The sequence below is a fragment of the Phycodurus eques genome, chromosome 4 (genome assembly GCF_024500275.1).
Source record: "Phycodurus eques isolate BA_2022a chromosome 4, UOR_Pequ_1.1, whole genome shotgun sequence".
Classification (NCBI taxonomy): domain Eukaryota; kingdom Metazoa; phylum Chordata; class Actinopteri; order Syngnathiformes; family Syngnathidae; genus Phycodurus; species Phycodurus eques.
In genome coordinates this window covers 16,536,020-16,555,735 of record NC_084528.1, presented here as the reverse complement: position 1 = coordinate 16,555,735, position 19,716 = coordinate 16,536,020, and the positions used below count along the sequence as shown (strand labels likewise).

General features: G+C 41.8%; 1 protein-coding gene across 2 annotated transcripts in view; it reads right to left on the bottom strand.

Moving 5' to 3' along the window:
• Window positions 1-19,716, bottom strand: part of bcam (basal cell adhesion molecule (Lutheran blood group)) — a 75,748-nt gene that overhangs the window by 17,557 nt on the left and 38,475 nt on the right. For both annotated transcript variants that reach the window (XM_061674260.1, XM_061674261.1), the window contains exons 2-6: window positions 9,294-9,421; window positions 8,718-8,931; window positions 3,820-3,893; window positions 1,080-1,176; window positions 819-1,001 (exon numbers count right to left, since the gene is read on the bottom strand). In XM_061674260.1, coding sequence (XP_061530244.1) covers window positions 819-1,001; window positions 1,080-1,176; window positions 3,820-3,893; window positions 8,718-8,931; window positions 9,294-9,421 — 696 coding nt within the window. The remainder of the gene's footprint in view (window positions 1-818; window positions 1,002-1,079; window positions 1,177-3,819; window positions 3,894-8,717; window positions 8,932-9,293; window positions 9,422-19,716) is intronic.

The window sequence follows — 19,716 nt, the reverse complement described above, 5'->3', positions numbered from 1 at the left end:
ATGTGATTTACTCTAAGTTTGGCGGCGTTAATATGTTTCCCACTAACCCTAACCCATCCTAATCCTAACCTATCCTAAACCGCCTTCAGCCCCAAACCTAGCCCTAAACCTAACCATAACAAACTTATTTGTTTTTATTTCATACAAATATTATGCCTGTTTGGGATGGTCATCTTGTTACATCTACGTGCACTTCCGTGACGCAGGAGCTAATCATTTTGCAGCGGGGCATGCCCTGCCTGGAAACTATGTGGAAATCCTAATAACCATCTCGAGCTAATGTGACAAAACTACTTTAATGATAGGGTCAAAATGTTAATAATTGTAATTATTTTATTTATATTTTAGTTATTTTATTTGTGTTCATTTTATTTGACTCCACTAAAAGAACCACAAGCCGCTATGTAGCATTCCACATGCATGCTAAGCATAGGAGCTCAAGCTAACTTGACAACACATTAATAAGTGGGTCAAAATGTAAAAGATGAACTCATTTTTAATCATTTGAAAGTATGAAAGTGTACAGATAAATTTACACGGTAGTACAGAAGACGATGCAACCTACATAGCATCTGGACCTAGCATGCTAGCACATTACTATCTTGCTGCTATAATTAACTATTTTTGTTTTCCATTCTACTTTGTTCTGGCGTGGCTCACCTTCACTCTCGGTGGTGGGAGATGGGGACACATATAGTTGATTAGATAACACGAGTCGTGTATAGTAAAGAACGTAAGATAGCAAGATAAACAACAAAACAAGAGTTGAGCTAATCACAGACATTTTAGAAGGAAGGCCTGTCAATTCGTGCGCTCACAGTTGAGGTTGAGGTTGATGGTGTCGGACTTCTTCTGCTTGATCTGGTCTCCCGGCATGCTGTACTCTACCATGCAGTGGAACACCGAATCCTTGTCGGTCTTGCTTGGCTGCATGTACAGTGTGCTCTTGATGGTGAACAGGCCCGATGCCTCCTTCACCTGAGATGGAACCATGTAGGTCTCTTTGCGAACAAGAGTGACAATGTCAGTTGATGTGCAAAGTGACTTTAAAAATGATAAAATTATATATATCAACATACTTTCTTTCCTGTCCTTGACCTCGGCAAGGGGCTGGCCATCTTTAAACCAAATGATCCTTGGCTGCGGGTGTCCATTCATTGTCACGCAGGTACCGATCTGATTGACAGGACCAAAGAATGACCATTTTGTTATAAACTTCTTGGTACACTTACACAATAAAGCGGGACCTTGATTTATGAGATTAATATGTTCCAGGACCATGCTCGCTACTCACGTTACTCATACTGTATATCCAATACATTTTCCTTATTGAAATGAATTGAAATTTCATTCATCCATTCAGCTAACCAAAAAACACACTACATTTTTTGTTGTGTATTTGATAAAGAAAAATAGTCCTGCATTCTATAAAAACATAATAAAAGAGAAACAGGAATTTTAAAGTGCAATTACTGTACATAGAACAGTAAACCCCAGTATATTTGTGGTTCAGCATTCGCAAATTCACAGATTCTTTCGGGGGAGCCTGTCCTACATTATTCACTGAAAATCTAGTTTATTCACTATTTTATGCTCAACCCAAAGCGATACATGTTCTAATTTGGTACCATCTGGTGGAATCTTGGTGTTATTGTTAGGTTTCATTCATTGAGTGTTTTTACATCTGCATTTGCAATGTACTGCTTTGTTTGCGGTCCTTGAATTCACCGCTTGCACAGTCAAAAGTAAAAACCTACTTATAGCCCATGTAGGCTACTTTGCCATTACAATTGGCCTGCATTAACAAACCTTCATTATTGTGTGTAAATGCCAAAAGTTGTTTAATGACTAGTGCTAGTGAGCTTATAGTCACCATTTACCTTATAGTCACCAAATCACCATTTACCTCTCAGTTTTTGTAGGAAAAAAAATAATAATTAGGGTCACATTAAATCAATCAAAATATGGTACTTTCAAAATGATATGTTAATCTTCAGTACTTGGTTGGGAATCCCTTTGCTTTAGTCACTGCCTTGATCCGTCGTGGCATTGAGGCCATCAGCCTGTGGCATTGCCTGGGAGTTATGGAAGCCCAGATTTCCTTGATGCTTGCTGTCAGTTGTTCTTTGTTTTTGGGTCTGGTGCCCCTCATTTTCCTCTTGATAATACCCCATAGATTCTCAATGGGGTTTAGATCCGGCGAGTTGGCTGGCCAGTCAAGCACTGTGTTAGCATGGGCATCAAACCAGGTTTTGGTGCTTCTGGCATGGTATGGGCAGGGGCCAGGTCCTGCTGGAAGATGAAATCTGGATCTCCATACAGATCCTCAGCAGAAGGAATCATGAAGCCCTCTAAAACATTCTGGTAGACTGTTGCGGTGACCTTGGATTTAAGAAAGCAGTTTACCAACACCTGCACTGGACATTGCACCCAAAATCATTATTGACTGTGGATATTTCCCACTGGACCTCAAGCAGCTGTGATTTTGTTCTTGTCACGTACGTGGTTAGGGCGAGGGCGAGTAACGCAAGGCAAGAACATGGTGGACCCAATTGCAGGGAAGCAGGGAGGCAAGGCAGGAGTGCTGGAGTCTCAAAATAATAATATTTAATCTTCAAAAAGGGAAAACTGAACAAAGTCCCACAAAAGATACCAATCAAATCAAAGTAACAAAGAAACACTCGAATATCTAAAACTGGAAACAAACTATGACCTGTGAGTAAGACGTGGAATAGAAAGGAAAAATGACACCTGACAATGACATACCACAATGATAAAGACAACTGGCGACTATGACATGGCAAAGACATGTGACAACGACAATGAACCGACAAGAACTGAAAGAAACCAGGGAACTAAATACAAACAGATTGACGAGACAACGAGGAACACCTGGACAAGACACGAGTGGCTGGAGAGAGCTGATTGTTCGACACAAAGTAGACAAGAACAGGTGGACACAACAACCTAATGAGCACACGACAAACATGGAACACAGGAAAACATGGAACAAAACTAAACACAACCCAAACCAAAACACAGACCATGACAGTTCTCCACCCGTGTTCCTCAAAATCCTTGGACCTTGATTCCCGAATGAAAGGCACACTTTACTTTCATCAGAAAAGAGGACCTTGGACAACTGGCCAACAGTCCAGTCTCCTTGGCTCAGTTGAGACGCCTCCTACGTTGGCACAGGCTCAGAAGCGGCTTGACCCGAGGAACCCGACAGTTGTAGCCCATCTCCCGGATGCATCTGAATGTGGTGGTTTTTGAAGCTGTGACTCCCGCCGAATTCCACTCTTTCTGGATGTCTGCTAGATTCTTGACTCTTCTCTGTTTGATAATCGACTGAAGCCCACAGTCATCTCTTTTGCTGTTGCACCTTCTCCAGCCACACTTTGTCCCTCCATTGATATGCTTGGACACAGCACTCTGTGAACAGCCAGCCTCCTTAGCTATGAATATTTGTGGCTTACCCATCCTATGGAGGGTATCAATGATGGTCTTCTGGCCAGTTGTCAAGTCTGCAATCTTCCCCATATTGAACCCAACTGAGGCAGGGTACAGCCTGAACTGGTCAAGTTACTAAGTGAAACTGGCTTTGGGGGCTGAATGAAAAAAAAACATTTCTTTTGCACCCATACTTTGGCACGCAACCTTGCCACTTATGTGCATTATCTTTTTAATGGTATTTTTAGGGGACTGTATATAATTAGATTGTGCAGGTGTACCTAATGAAGTCTCCAGTTTTTGTCTGTAAACCCACAGACACACAAACATACACAGCATACACACGACATTACATTATAAACACACCTCCGAGCTGGCGGGCTGTCCAACAGAAATAGCTTGCGTTGATGCCTGTGTGAGGGTGGGCTTCTCTGGAGCAACTGAGGGAGGGAAAAAAAGAGGGAGGAAGATGAGTGTGACGATAAATGATCATATCATTATGATTCAGAGGAAGCAACACCCGCACCTTTAACCTCGAGACACAAACATTAAACAGCACGACCATCCCACGCTGGCTCCTGACCTTGTTAATTCAGTTGAGTAGTAAATATTCTGCTCAGCGTTATTCTAACCATGACCCGCTTCACATGAGCTGATAAGGGTCAAATCACGCACGCACGCACACACACACACAAACACACACACACACACACACACACAGAGAAAAAAAGCACTCTCCCGAGCTTGTAAAAACAATAGCACAGGTGCAGGATCCTCCTGTATTTCCCCAGTTCTTTCTTCTGTGGACATGCAAGGTCAATTTATCATCAGCATCATTCCAATGTTTAGAAAAAAAAACCTCTCTCTTAAAAAAACAACTAATATCTATATATACTATATGAAGTGAAAAAGTGTCAGAAGCATCAGAGTAGAAATGGCAGATAAAACTCCACAATCCAGAGCTACAGTAAGGCACAGCAACAGGGTCAACTCAGATACAGTTTTGGGCCATGGTAGTAGACATTATATCCAAGAGGAGACTAAGGGCCGTTGCTGCAAAGTGGAGAATATGGACTGTAAATCTGCAGCATCCATTCTTCTTCTTTAAATTCCCCGTAAAGTGAAAACAAATGCCTTCCAAATTTGACACACCAGGAAGAGTGTTGTTACCAACCTTGCCAAATTTGAATGCTTAAAATCATTGCCGGCGGAATGGTGGACGACTGGTTAGCATGTCTGCCTCACAATTCTGAGGACCGGGTTCAAATCCCGTCTCGCCTGTGCGGAGTTTGCATTTTCTCCCCGTGCCTGCGTGGGTTTTCTCCAGGTACTCTGGTTTCCTTCCACATCCCAAAAACATGCATGGTAGGTTAATTGAAGACTCTAAATTGCCCATAGGCGTGAATGTGAGTGCGAATGGTTGTTTGTTTATATGTGCATTGCGATTGGCTGGCGATCAGTTCAGGGTGTACCCGCCTCTCGTCCAGGGACAGCGGGGATAGGCTCCGGCACGCACGCGACCCGTGTGAGGATAAGCGGTACGGAAGATGAATGAATGAAATAATTGCAAAGTAATGTATATAAAATCATACTTCAAAATCGCGAAAAAAGATCTTCTCTCCGCTCTCAAAACATTTGGGCGTCTCCGCTGAATGCGCTGAAACCACGCCCTGCTCAACTGTCAATCAAAAACCAGCACAATGACCTGGAAAAATTGTTGTTACTTCAGCTAGCATCTTTCGTATTCCTACATGTTTGAGCCGTGAAAATATACAGTATCCACTTAAAGCCTCCGGTTGATGGAATATATCCCACCATGTCATTGTGGGGCTTTTCCACACCACAGCAACAAGGCACTCTAAAGTAGCCATGCCAGCGTGAATCGCCTGTCCACAAGCTGGCTGTCAGACTTTTTTTAATTTATTTTTTGCGCCTTTCTTTGCATGACAAGCGAGCACTCACGGCTGACAGCGAGGCTCTCTAAAGTGGCCACGTCAGTGCACTATTCGAAAGGTAGATGCACTTTTGGCATAGCTAGCTTCCTGATTACACAGCGTAGCTACACTGGATGACCGCACATGCAAATAAAGTTCTTATATAGTTAGTTGGTGAGGGGCGACTCATGCCGGGGCACGTCACTTGGCCCTGTTTTAGCCACGCCCCAAACCTCAAGAAAACTGCAATGGAAGATTACTGTTTAATGCTATATGAGGATGACATACAGTGGCTTTCAGCAATTATCTTCATACATGTAGAAACAAATCTCTGAATTCACTTAACAGGGTCTTTAATGATGTTTTTCTCTTAGCAGTCGTTTACTCCCTATTGCAAAACTCATAAACTAGCACAGCTCAGCTTTCACGAGACCATAAAAACACGACAGACATAATTCATTCTCCCCTCTTGTAGATTCCAGCAGCCAAATGTGACCAATGAATAACTGGTTTCTTCCACTAAGTGCTTGAATCTAAATGGTCAAACAGCGCTTCATTGCGGTATTGTCCAACACTGTTAATAAATTCGCCCACTCACCCAACTTCTTTTTTTTTTTTTTTAATCACAGTTAATGGATAACATGGTAGCACAGTTTTTGAGTACAAGCTGGATTACTAAATCCTTTATTTTGTTATTCTTTCTATCTTTAACAGCAGTTTTAGTTGTCAAACATGAGACTAGCTAAAATGCTAACATTGCTATGCCATCATATAGTATTATAAAGAACGCTACTATGATACAGAATGAGCATAGGCAGTTTGATAAGGATAAGGTACGTCATTGGTTGGATGGTTGTTAGTAGTTGGAGGGGCAATAGGCACAGAATGGCAGCCATGCTTCCGCCAGACTGCCTCAGGTCAGCTGTGGCTACCCATCCATCCATCCATTTTCTGAGCCGCTTCTCCTCACAAGGGTCGCGGGGGTGCTGGAGCCTATCCCAGCTGTCATCGGGCAGGAGGCGGGGTACACCCTGAACTGGTTGCCAGCCAATCGCAGGGCACATAGGAACAAACAACCATTCGCACTCACAGTCATGCCGACGGGCAATTTAGAGTCTCCAAATAATGCATGTTTTTGGGATGTGGGAGGAAACCGGAGTGCCCGGAGAAAACCCACGCAGGCACAGGGAGAACATGCAAACTCCACACAGGCGGGGCCGGGGATTGAACCCGGGTCCTCAGAACTGTGAGGCTGACGCTCTAACCAGTCGGCCACCGTGCCGCCCTGTGGCTACCCAATGAACAATATTCATTCACTCCACAGTCATACCCTGGGTGGTGGTCAGGGTGTGAATGTGGAGTGAATGAATATCGTGTGCAATTGTAAAGTGTCTTTGCGTGCCTTGAAAAGTACGATATAAGTGGTATTATTATTATGCCCTGTAGTGGGGTACTATTGTAAAAGGCTAATGATATTGGATAAAATGCTAAAATATGGTATGCTAACACAGTCAGATAGCGACTTATACAAAACATGCCTAGGCAGACTGATAAGGATTTTACATAATGCCCTGTAGTCAAGTATTATGTTGAATAATGATGCAGGCTGTTTTTTTTTTTTTTTTTTTTAAATAAAATATGGCAGGAGCTTTTATTTGTCAAAGTTCCACAGATATCTCCTCGTGACAAACATCGTCCCCCTGTACACGCACAGCAATTTCCTTTAATAAGTTCAACGAGGGTCAATTAAACTCAAGCTAATCGTTCTTGACACAATTGATAAAAAGTTCAATCACACCTGTCATGTCTCATACATCTCACCTAAAAAACACTCATAGGGCTGACTCCCCCGCCCTCTCCCCCCAACTCCATGTGTGTCCTTGGACCACCCACAGCCACCGCTGATGAGACACCCTTAATACTTTTACATGCATCGCCCCAGAATAAGTAGAAGTCATACACATGCTTGCTTGAGTTTTCAGGCACATCATGTTAGCATTAAACTAGTCACATTAACCTTACTACAGAGCATGATGGAAAATCCCTATCAATCTACCAAAGTGTATTTTGTATCAAAGTTGATCGACATTGTCAGCATACTTGCATTGTAAGAGTGTCATGCTAATCTTGCTGTGTGCTGTCATATCATATGTGAGCATCGTTAGCATTTTATCCAGTCTCATTAGACATTTTTAAATAGTACTAGGACGGTCACTATTGAATATTTGTCGAATCAATTATTCTATCAATTATTCCATGGATTAATCGAATAATGAGATGAAAAAGAATTCCATTAAAGTTTATTGCATCATATTTTTTTCCCTGATTACTGTTTATTAACATATTATTATCGTGTTAAAAAAACAATTAAGCAATATCACATGAGAGGGAGTGATGTGTTCACCAACCATTTTTTTCCCGTAATACAGGGGTGTCAAACTCATTTTTGTCACGGGCCACATTGCAGTTATGGTTCCACTCGGAGGGCCGTTATGGCTGCAAACCCATATGATTGCCTCATATTATTACATATACACAAATTAATGGGTAATTATTTTTTTTAAATCAGAAGCCAGTAAAAACTGTTTGTTCAACTACATTATGAATCCATTTTATTTTAAAAAGGGGGGTTGGTAACAAAAAAATGCTTGCAAATATCTCAATATTTTTAAAAGTGAAGCCAATTTGCAATTTTTGTATTTTAGCCAGAAACACAATGTCGATGCAAACTCTCGCGGGCCACATAAAATGACATGGCAGGCCGGATCTGGCCCCCGGGCCACCTGTTTGACCCCAGTGCCGTAATAGATTAAACGGACTCTTATTTGTCCCATAAATTGATTATGATTCAGTTACTGGTTTGGTAACATGTCAGAAAATAGGGGAAAATGTTGATCATTGTTTTCCAAATGAAATGCAGATGTTTGTAAATGTCCCATACTGATTAAACACAAAAGTTAATCAATCTGCTTTCATGAAGAACTTCAGAAATCAGAGAATATTTACTGTTGAGATGCTGAAATCAAATGTACTGGAAAATTTTAAGTTAAACAAAGGCCCAAAACAATTGATCAATTATCAAAATAGTTGTTGATTAATTTAATGATTGATTATTTATCAATAATCAATTAATTATGACACCTCTTAACACATTCACTGCCATTGACGGCTTTAGAAGTCAAATATCCATTTACCCAACTACAGAGAATGATGAAAAATCCTCATCAATCTGCTGAAGCACTTTCTGTAACGTAATGTTAGAACACCAACCATTATAAAGTTCGCATTCAACTTATCACTTTAGAATTGAAGCGTCTAAGGTGGACTCACAGAAAACTTTGAGCATAGTGGCTGCTTCTCCGTTGCCAGCAGATCCGGTGACCGAGCAGATGAAGACGAGGCCATCAGAGGGTTGGACCGACGTGATGGTCAAGGTGAAGTCCTCGCCGATGCTGACGCGGCCGGTCAGGGGGGTGCCCTTGTCACTTGTAGCCTCGCCGTCCTGCGTGCGGTAAGCCACGCGCTTCCTGTTTCCCAGCGCCTCCTGAACAGGCGAAGAAAAGGGTGAAAATGATGCTTTGCCAACATATAGCAAGATAGCAACTTCAGTACTGAAAGCGCCACAGTCGATCAATAAGGATTTAGTGTCATGACCTGTGGTCAGGTGCTATTTCAAAAGCCTAATGAGAGAAGATCAAATGCTAACATGCTAAAAGTTGATATGCCAACATATAGCAAATCGGAACTAGTGTACAGAAAGCGCCATAGTCAATCGATAAGGATTTAATGTCATGCCCTGTGGTCAGGTAGTATGGCAAAAGACCAATGAGATGGGATGAAATGATAACAAGTTGTTATGTTAATTTATAGGACAACACTTAAGTCGAAGGTCAAGTAGTTACTTACAATGTGCCACTCTACAATGGTGTTGCTGGATGATGGCGACACGGTGTACTTGCAGGGCAGCTTGGCAGTCTCGTCCTTCAACACTTCCACTTTTGGAGCAACGTTGACCATCACTGAGGCTAGGCACACTGCAGAGACAAAGACACAGAGCTGAGCATACTTAGCGCAAGTAAGTTTACACAAGTATCCCCCTAACCGAGCAGCACAGCGCGTGAATAATAAATGAACCATGTCGTCAATTTCTTCGCTACAAAATCCACATGTGAATAATTGATGAATTGTGAGAAAGCTAGAGAGAGTGGGAAGAGAAGGAAAGGGCGAGGACCATGTCTGGGTTTGGGTCTCGTCCTAATAACGGGGCGAAGACAGATGAAAGAGTGTTTTCTGTCTGCAGTGGGATAAGAGATGAGTGGACAACCTGGAAGGAAGGGCACAAGGAAACAAGGAGGGAAGGTAACATAGGGGTCACCAGGAGGAGGTAAACAGAACGTGATGTAAAAATCAGCATCAATTTATCTAAAAGTCTTCTGTATGTACTTTATGTAGGACCCTGTACCATAGTCTCTTAGTATATTGTTAGCATTTTCTCATTACTGCATACAGTTGAAATAGTACCTGACAACAGGACAGGATGTAAAATCCTTATCAATATAATGTGGCACTGACCATTTACTCAGGTTGCAAGCTTACTATGTGTTAGCATGTTAGTATCTTATCTGGTCACATTAGCCTTTTGAAATAGTGCCTGACGATATGAAATGATGAACAATTCTTATCAATCTGCTGTGGCAAATTCTGTAGTCAAAATGCTATCTTGCTATACTGTATGTTAGCATACTAATTGCTAGCATGTTAGCATTTTATCCAGTCTCATTTACCCGACTGCAGCACATGATGTAAAATTCTTGTTGATCTGCTGTGGCAAATTCTTTAGTAACAATGCTATCTATATGTTAACAAGCCATCTCTTAGCATGGTAATATTTTATCCAGTCTCATTTACCTGACTACATGACATGATGTAAAAAACGTATTTATTTGTTGTGGCACGTTCTGCATATGTACATCCTATCAACTATTAGCATGTTTGTATTTTATACAGTCTTATTAGCCTTTTGAAATAGTACCTACTACGGGGCTGATATAAAATCCTCATCAATCTTTTGGTACTCAGAATGCTATCCTGCTAAGCATTCCCATATTGATTGTTAGCATGTTAGCATTTTATCCAGTTTCATTAGGCATTACTACTTCTATCTTATCTGTCAGATGGATCCAAATTATCATTATAGGTTAACCGAAGTTGTTGTTAGCATGCTACAGATTAGCATTGTAAGAATTCTTGCGATGAATCCAAAGATCCCCTTGTTGGGATGCAATAAGAAACGCCCCAAACACACCAAAGTGTGATGGGAAAAATGTGAGACATTCCACATGGGTCAGACTTAACAATTCACCATGACCCTAAAAGCGGGAAGGAGTCGAAGGTCAGTCCAGTGCTCACATTTACTGTATCTCGATGTACCTTAGTGCAAATCACTTTTGTATGCATCAATCATTTACTCCCCCCCCCCCCCCCCCCCCCACCCCACCAATTGACTCACTCTACCCATCCGATTACAACAACTTAAGTCTCATGTTCTCAGTTTGCAAGGAGGATCCTCATGTGATCCGGTTGCCAACGCAAATGGCCAGCCAAAAAGCAGCAAAGCATCCAAGAATGAATGAAACGCTGCACATTCATCAGGATTTGAGAGCCACTTGCTATACAGTAAGTGGTGCTTGGGAAACACACAAATATACACACACACTGACACTTAGCATATTAGATCAATTGACTCACTGGCACATGTAGAAAGAGTTTAGATTTAACACACTTAGTCTACATATTTGATCTTTTGGAAAACATGCAAACTCAATTTTCTGCTAGTTGAGAGTCTGTGGGATCTCGCAGCATGTGCGGATGTTTGATGTTAAAACTAATAGATGGAGAAAAAACTAATTATTTATGAATGCTAATGTCTTTTTTTGCACTTAAAGAACCTCGAAAAATGAATGCACCCAATGTCATATAGTTTTAAGAAAAATTAAAATGTGGAAAAATATACAAAAACTCTACTTTTTTTACATTTGTATGACTAACAAGGCTAAAGGAGACATCTAAATATGTTTTCCACATTCCTTTGTCAAAATACGTCAAGGAATAAGAATTCGAGTATACGTTTTTCAAGCCTGAAACACGCCTGTGTTCTTTTGCCATGTACGGCTTTGGAGACCATGAAAATTGGGGAACAATTGGCGTTTTCCATTATATCTTAGCATTAACCTAGCAGGGGCATTCTTACATCAAAGTTTTTGGGTTGATTTTAAATACAACATGCAATTCTTTGTCTTATGTTTAGTTTGACAGTAAACTTCAACTGGGAGTGACAAACAGGTTGAAGCCTCTTTTTTGAAGAATGGGTAACTATCTGCCAAACTGCTGCTTGTTGTGAAGCAAGTTGAGTTGAATTCACTGCCACCATATAGCGCTCGTATCTCAAGTGTATGCTCACAAGCCAAAGCCAAAAATCGGTTGAACGATGGCTCATACAGTATCTACAAAAAATCGTAAGTCAGCTAACTCCTATCTTAAGGCACCACTGTAGCTGGTTTGAAACTTGCTGTAGACATTTTCTAAACAGGCTGTCATCCCGCTGAACTTCTTGTTAGTGTCTCATAACACGCACACACACACACACAAATTAATTCCCAATGTTTAGTCCTGGAGTGATCAATCTGCTTTATACATTACATCAGGCAGCTGGACAGACAGAGCTGGGCAATTAGAGCATAATTAGGGAGTCCTCAGTCCAGTGTGAGACTGGAGCCAAGTGTTTGCGAGTGTGTGTGTGTGTGTGTGTGTGTGTGTGTGTGTGTGTGGAGTGGACAGCGTGAGTGCAGAATGGGTGTGGTTGTGGGGCTTGGGGGGAGATGGGGGCACCTGGTACATGGGGGTCTCATTAGCTGATACAGACCAGATAATCCGATTTACCCAAAGAGAGGGAAAGTGTGTGTGCGTGTGTGTTTGTGTGCGCGCGCGTGTGGTTGTGTGTACGTGTGATGAGGTGCATGACCGTGTAGTGAGACAGATGGGAATGAGACGATCAGACTGTAATGCGGACACCCACCCACACACACACACACACACGCGCACACACACACTAACATTTGATCTATTATTAAGGTTTATATTTATGAGCAGCCGAAAAATGGCAAAAAGCTACAGTTAAGTACAGTACGCGTGCAGACGTGTGTGTGGGTGCATATGTTTTCGTGTGTGTGAGACACTGTCAAAAGAGTGAAAGCATGGCGGCAGAGTGAAGCGTCCTGCGTCTCTTGAAAAGTTAATGCAGAGCCGTCTTCAATGCTCTCGCTCTCGTCTGTTATGCACTTTGCTTCAACTCCTCTTTGCAGAAGCACACGCACGCACACGCACACAAACACGCACACACACACACACACACACACACACACACACACGTACACGCGCTGCTCATTAGCAAAAGAAGCCAACTGGATCCTCTCTTTTCTCTTTCACCTCTTGCTGTATTCCGGACATCAAAACCAGGACTTGTTTCATGCGCCCCTCTCAAAGAGCATTGTTTAATACAGAGTGTACACAGCCACCGGCTAGAAGAGTACCAAAAAAGTAAGACAAAAAGAGAGAGACAGCACCCGTTTGTCTTCTGACTAACCCAAACATTGCTCATGAGGGCGGCTGACTGTATGGCTACAAAAAGGAGCTGTTGCATGCATCATTGTCCCCCTCTGTGCGTGTACCTGTATCAGTGTGTGTGGTCCAAAACAACCTTGGTGACTAAGTGGATTATTTTGTGTTGGACTGTTGGCAAAGCAAACAGAGGTCTGGTGCAGGAGCGAGACATAAGGACTGAGTCACCTAGAGCAGAAGGTCACTCAAGACTGGATTACAATGCAGATTTAATTCCCAATTTAATGCCTATGGGCTATCTGATTTTTTTCTATTCTAATTTCTATGTACATTTCATTTAACACATCCAATGTGGCTGCGTTTATACTATCAGAACACACACAAAAACAATGCCCAAATAGCACAGGAATACCTCCACAGGCATCAACACCAGCCAGTGATAACAGAAAAATGGTAAATGGAGTAGACATATCTAATCACGGTAACCAAATCGCTTGACAATTAGCCCATTCACGTACACATTCATACACCAAAAAGCAGCTGCTGCCAAGCAAGGTTCTGCCAGGCCCAATGGGAGCAATTTAGGCTTCAGTGTCTTGCCCAAGGACACTTCGCCTGCAGACCGGGATTTAAATTGACAATGCTTCGTTCAATGGGCGACCCACTCTACCAACTGATCCACAGCTGCCCCAGAAGTTAACAATAAGTCATAAACCAGGGGTTGCGCTGCCTGTTCGCCACATCGCTAATGGCTAACTGAAACAGGATGCGGCGAAGCAAATATTGCCCACATTCGCCATGCTGGCATATCAAGATTGCTTGCGTCAAAACTCAAAATCCTTTCCTGATAAAAGTTCAAGTGGGCGCGCACATTCTCGCGTGTGTGAACGGGATAACGGTTTAGTTTTTACCCACTTCGTAAAATCCTTCAATCCACCGTCCGGTCGCTGCTGGCTAAGCAGTCAGCCTCACAGGCTTTCCCAGCTGTTGGGAGCGACGCATCAGGAAAGACCTGATGCTGTTTGGCGCCGAATTGAAGCAAGCATAGTCACAAGCCCCATATCCCTTATGTAATTTAGACCACTTTGTCATGCTTTTGAAATCTGTTACAATCTGACAGATAAAATTAGTCTACTAATATTTACCACCAATGATTTTGAATATTCATGTTTATCTTGTGAGTGCAAATGGTTGTTTGTTTATATGTGCCCTGCGATTGGCTGGTGACCAGTTCAGGGTGTACCCCGCCTCTCGCCCGGAGAGCGCTGGGATAGGCTCCAGCACGCCCGTGACCCAAATGAGGATAAGCGGAACGGAAGAATGAATGAATGAATGACTGTTTATCTTCCACTAAAAAGTTTGAATTTGATCAAATTAAGTATCCTTAAGATCCTTCTTGAGGATTATCAAATAAGTGAAACAATTTAAAACTTTTACTTTAATTGATAAGAGCATTATTCAACATTTATAGTTTACCATTTCAACTGCTTTTATACGCACATCTTGGTGTTGAAAAACGTCACTCGTGTCACTCCACTTTATCTCTGTACTTGGCTGACACTGACAGCGGTGCTATTGCTACTGACAAGAGCATCATTATACAGTATTCAATTTTTCCAAGACATGAAGTTAAATCAATAAACGTATATTCTACTGTGCTTGATGGTTTTTCTTTTTACAATTCACTAGAAAATAAAGATTTGTTCTTCATATCAATTCACCATAACATTTAGACCTGGCGTACAGGAAAGTGTAGCTTATTTGTTGGCTATATCCACGATTGTGTTGGTCATACTATAAAATAATTTATTTGTTGTGTCAAGTGAAAAATGCTGAAGATAAACTTCCTCCTTAAAAAATTGCATGCTAAATCGCAATTGCAATATTTGTTTAAAAGAAAGAAAGAAAGAAACAAATGAAAAAAACGCCCTCGCAATTAAAAGTATTTTCCCATATTGTTCAGCCAGACTCCGGATTGCTGACTAGATCGTTTTAATTGGGCACACATTGTTAAAGCTTATTGGCTTCACAATGACGAGGACTGGCTAAGTGAGGCTAAAGGTTTTGCCACATAAACACGCGTGATGTTGTGGCTCGGAGATTTTTCTATTGTTTAGCCGCATTGGCTAAGAGGTTTCATGACCCAGTGCCTACCCTATAAATAATACAAATATTGGACATTACATAGCTTTTAGTTGGCCTGGAAGAGGTGTTTTGCTATATTTTGCATAATGCTTCTGACTATTGTTGCTGCTGTTCACATTTACTTCTCTACAAATAGTATTTCATTATTCATGTACAGTTTGTACAGTTTGCCACTCATATCTGCAAATATATTTATTATTCATGTACAGTTGACGCAGACACTTCTGCTCTCATTCTACTCCGTCTCATTGCCTGATGCTGGAAATATTATGCACACAGAGATTCACTTTGCTACTTTAAAACTTGAATTTCCCCATCGTGGGACTAATAAAGCTGTATTCTAGTCTATTCTCTTCACAACCTTTCACGTAGAGAGAGTGCATTTGGGTTCATCTGATGTCTGCTTTACTGTATTAGCATCACAAAATCTTTGTGTGCAAGTATACACACATACACACGCACAGGATGAGCCACTTTTAACGTTGTGATAATACAGCATAATGGATCACTAATTTAAAAATCACATATCGGGCGCCCCTTTTTTATAGTCACTCAAAGATATGACAAAGCTGCAGGAAATCTGTGATAAACGGGTTTGAATTTTCAAAACTAAGTCCCATCGCCAAAAGTCATCCTGAGAGGAGAAAAAAGAATCATGTTGTTGTTTTTCGCAATTGTCACTTTGAGCCAAAGACCTGCTTTTTGCATGGCTGGGGAAATTCATGTGTCGACTGGGTGGCTCATCCTTCAGCTTTCCATAGACCTTGTCCTCATTAGTGTAGAAGGTGGGCTGGAGTCTACGCCAGTTAACTAAGAGGCTACGTACACCCTGAACTCGTCACCAATCAGTTGCATGGCACATATAGACGAATGACCATTCACGCTCACATTCACACCTTTGGACAATTTGGAGTCTTCAATGAACGTAACGTGCATGTTTTAGGATGAGAAAGCCAGAGTACCAGGAGAAAAACCCATGCAGGCATAGGAAGAACATGCAACCCCCCCGCCCCCTCAGGAAGGTGTCGAGGTTCAAACCCAGATCTTCAGAACTGTAAGGCAGGTGTGCTAACCACTAAGACTGTGTTGCCCTCTGGTTAGCCCAATTAATGAAATAGTGGAGCTTATTCGCCTGCTGTACAGTTCTCTATTGTGCGGTAGAATAAATGTGTATGTGTGGGAGAGGGGGTGGGATCAGTCTCGGGGGGAAGAGGAGGGGGGACCTCATGTAAAGCCCAGGAGTCTATCAACGGTGGTTTGATGAAAGCAGAACAGGTGCAGGCTAGCTGCAGCCACACACACACACACACACACACACACACACACAGAGACAGACACACACACATGCACGCACGCACACACACACTCATGCAGTCAGAGGCCAACAATGGTGGTCAAAAAGTGAGTGTGAAAGGCGAGCGTGGTGTCACACAGCTGGGATTGGGCTGGGGGAGAGGAAGTTGACTGTGGAGGAGCTACTGCAAAAAAGGAAACAAAAAAGTGGTGCTCTGGATAGTTCTAATGTTGACATGAAAGGAGACATGGAAAAGTGACTTTTTAATTACAGTCCAGACACACCCAAGACAGGTGAAAATCCACAATATAGAGGGACCCTTTCAAAAAACATACAAACAAACAAAAGGTGCTGTGTCCTGAGTGGTTTAACACATCTCGATGCAAATACCATGAAATAAAAGGTGGAATTCTGAACTTTTGTCACATATTCATCTTTTGATCTGAAACCCAAATGTCTTCAGTATACAACAAAAACAAAGGAATTGACCTTGCCATTCCAATACTTTTGGAGGGGACTGTATGTGAGCAAGCCATTCTGCACTTCCACCCTATGACTACCCTTATTACAGACTCACCTGCAGTCGGTAAAAATCCACGATACAGAGAAAACATATAAAAAAGGTTGTTGTTTTTTAAATGTAGTTTTACCCCTCTCACACGCTTGAAATACATTTAAACTTACAAAACACAGTTTTTTACTTGCTCAATTAAAAGCACGTAGCAGCTGCGCACACTTGCCGGCTACGAGAGGCAGTTGAAGAAACCTCTCTCGTCGCAATCGTGGCCAACATGGAAACAAAAGATGAATTCGCCATTGGCCCAACAGTATATTAAGAAGGATGAGGGTTAGCTCACTTGTAGGCTAATTTCAGCAATACAAGAAATAGGGCAAGTAAAGTAACGACACCGATCTGATCAGCCTGATCGGTATCGGCCGGTATTTAGCATTTTATGCTGATCGGGTTTAATGTCATAATTCGCCGATCCGATCAATGATGTCATTGACTGTTATTTTTGTCAAATGTGTTTTTTAACGGGTAGGCATAAAAGGGGGTTTCGCCCACCGAGCCTGTGAAATTTGGGTTTGAAAACCACTGTAATGACTAACAGATTGTTGTAAATGCCAGTGTTGCATCGCTTTGGATTTGAGATCAGCACAAAAGATAAAGATTATGGGGTGAATCTCAGATTGTCACAGCGCTAGTTTGAGAAGTTTATGGAGGTTTATCAAACTACTCCGACACGTACACTTTACTCTATCAGGGCTTGAGACTGCAACCAAATTGGTGCATTTGCGTCCTCTTTTTCAGCTTTTGCGTATGTTGCTATGGTTGAAAGTTGCCTTTTTTTCCACTACAATCACCTCCTCGTCAGCACGCTGTGTCAGTCATTGTTACGAATTCCATTTGAGTTAAAAGTGACTCGCTGCAATATTAAGAAGATTAGTGGCCTGCTGCAACATAATTGACTGCTTCTTCCAGATAGGACACGTTGCATACATGGGCACCACATATGCGCGCCACAGACAGACTGGTACGCGGTTGTGTCTGGCCAGTGCCCACCACATACTGAACTGTGTGCGCGTGTGTGTGTATGGGGCGGCCTATACCGCTAACTGCAAAGATTACCGGCTTAATTTGTCTCTCGCTTTCATTTCAATCATTATTACAAACACAGTCGAGCAAAGGTTTTTAATAACTTTGTTATGAATCTAGCCAAGCTAACAAATTTATCTATCTATCTATCTATCTCTCTCTAAACCCTGTTTAAACCATAGACATATCTATCTAAACCCTGTTTTTACCATAGACATATGAAGCTACTGTATGTGCAACGTTGAAAAGGCCAGACTCTTTTAAAGAGGATTGTATAGGAAAACAAACTATCATGACAATAAAGTGCAATAACTGCAGTAGTAATGATTTATCCACGTTCTCTTTGGGACTATGATTTTAAATAGGTAAAGTGGTTTGTTTTTCGATTAAATAATTTGCAAAATAGTGTCAATAATCATAAATAATACTTTTATACAGTGGTGGCACACTTATGCAATCATTTTCAAATGTATGTCAATCATATGGTTGTGATGATGCCCAAAATTAAGTGGTTTTCCCAGGGGAAGAGAGTTAGGAAAAGAGAATGATACGCTGACAGAAACTAAGTTGTTGAATCCTGATAGCTTCACGTCTGTCTGAACGATACCAGAAACAAAATAGAAAAATTGTGCAATCCTGTAATGTATTGATTAGCCAGGACAGGTCACAATATTGTCATCATAAATGTTTTCTTCTTTCCCATCACTGGTACCCTTCCGTGGTTCATCACGACTACTGAGCAGCCAGGACACGTCAGCAAAAGTTCAATTTTAATGTAACTTCTAAGAGGAACAGCTCCAATGTGTGAAGATGATCTGAGCCTTTAATTGGCACATCCTTCACATCTTGATTAGAACACGCAGACACCCACCATTTTATGAGATTTCCGCTATTGTTGTGTGACATGATTTCCTGTGCATCTAGCAGAGCAGGCTTCTGATTAAAGGCAAGATTGGGCTCAAAGCGGATACGCCAATATTACTGAGTCACTGCGCCGAATTTACTCGACATAGGAGCCTTTAGTCCACTGTGTCTGGGCTTGTAAAGGCCGTCCACCTCGGCAAGCAAAAGTCACACCTGGATCCCCTGTGGCTACACATAAACACACTCAAACACATGCTGGAGTCACAGCTGGTGGTCAAAATCTTCATTCTTCTGTTTGTTTACTGGCTTTAAACAGATACGGCAAAAAGATCTGCAAGCTTTGTTTTCATCCGATATTCTGCACCGTTTGATTCCTTATCATTTTACTTCATCTCTATTATTTGTCTGCTCTGCAAAGCACATTTTTTGCACTTGAGACATGCCTTCACTGAGATTCAGCAGCACTCAAGAAGGAGAAGCAGAGGACATCAGGAGGACGCGATGAAGGACGAGTTTGTCTGATGTTCCCACGGACTTTATGCTTCCGAAATGTCATCCGCGCCTCGCAGGTCCATAAATATAACAATATTGGTACATTTACATGCATGGTTTGATTGCTTTACCACTAAGATATTACAGTTGATTGGCATCGTCTATAAGTACACAGTGATGTGAGGGGGATGCAATTTATCGTCTGATCTGGTTGACGTTTTGTCATGTAATACACAACCACTGCCATTCAGCTCCTTGTTAGAGAACGGCAAGTTGTGCAAGAAGTACTTAAGAGCAAATAGTTGTATATGTGCATTTAA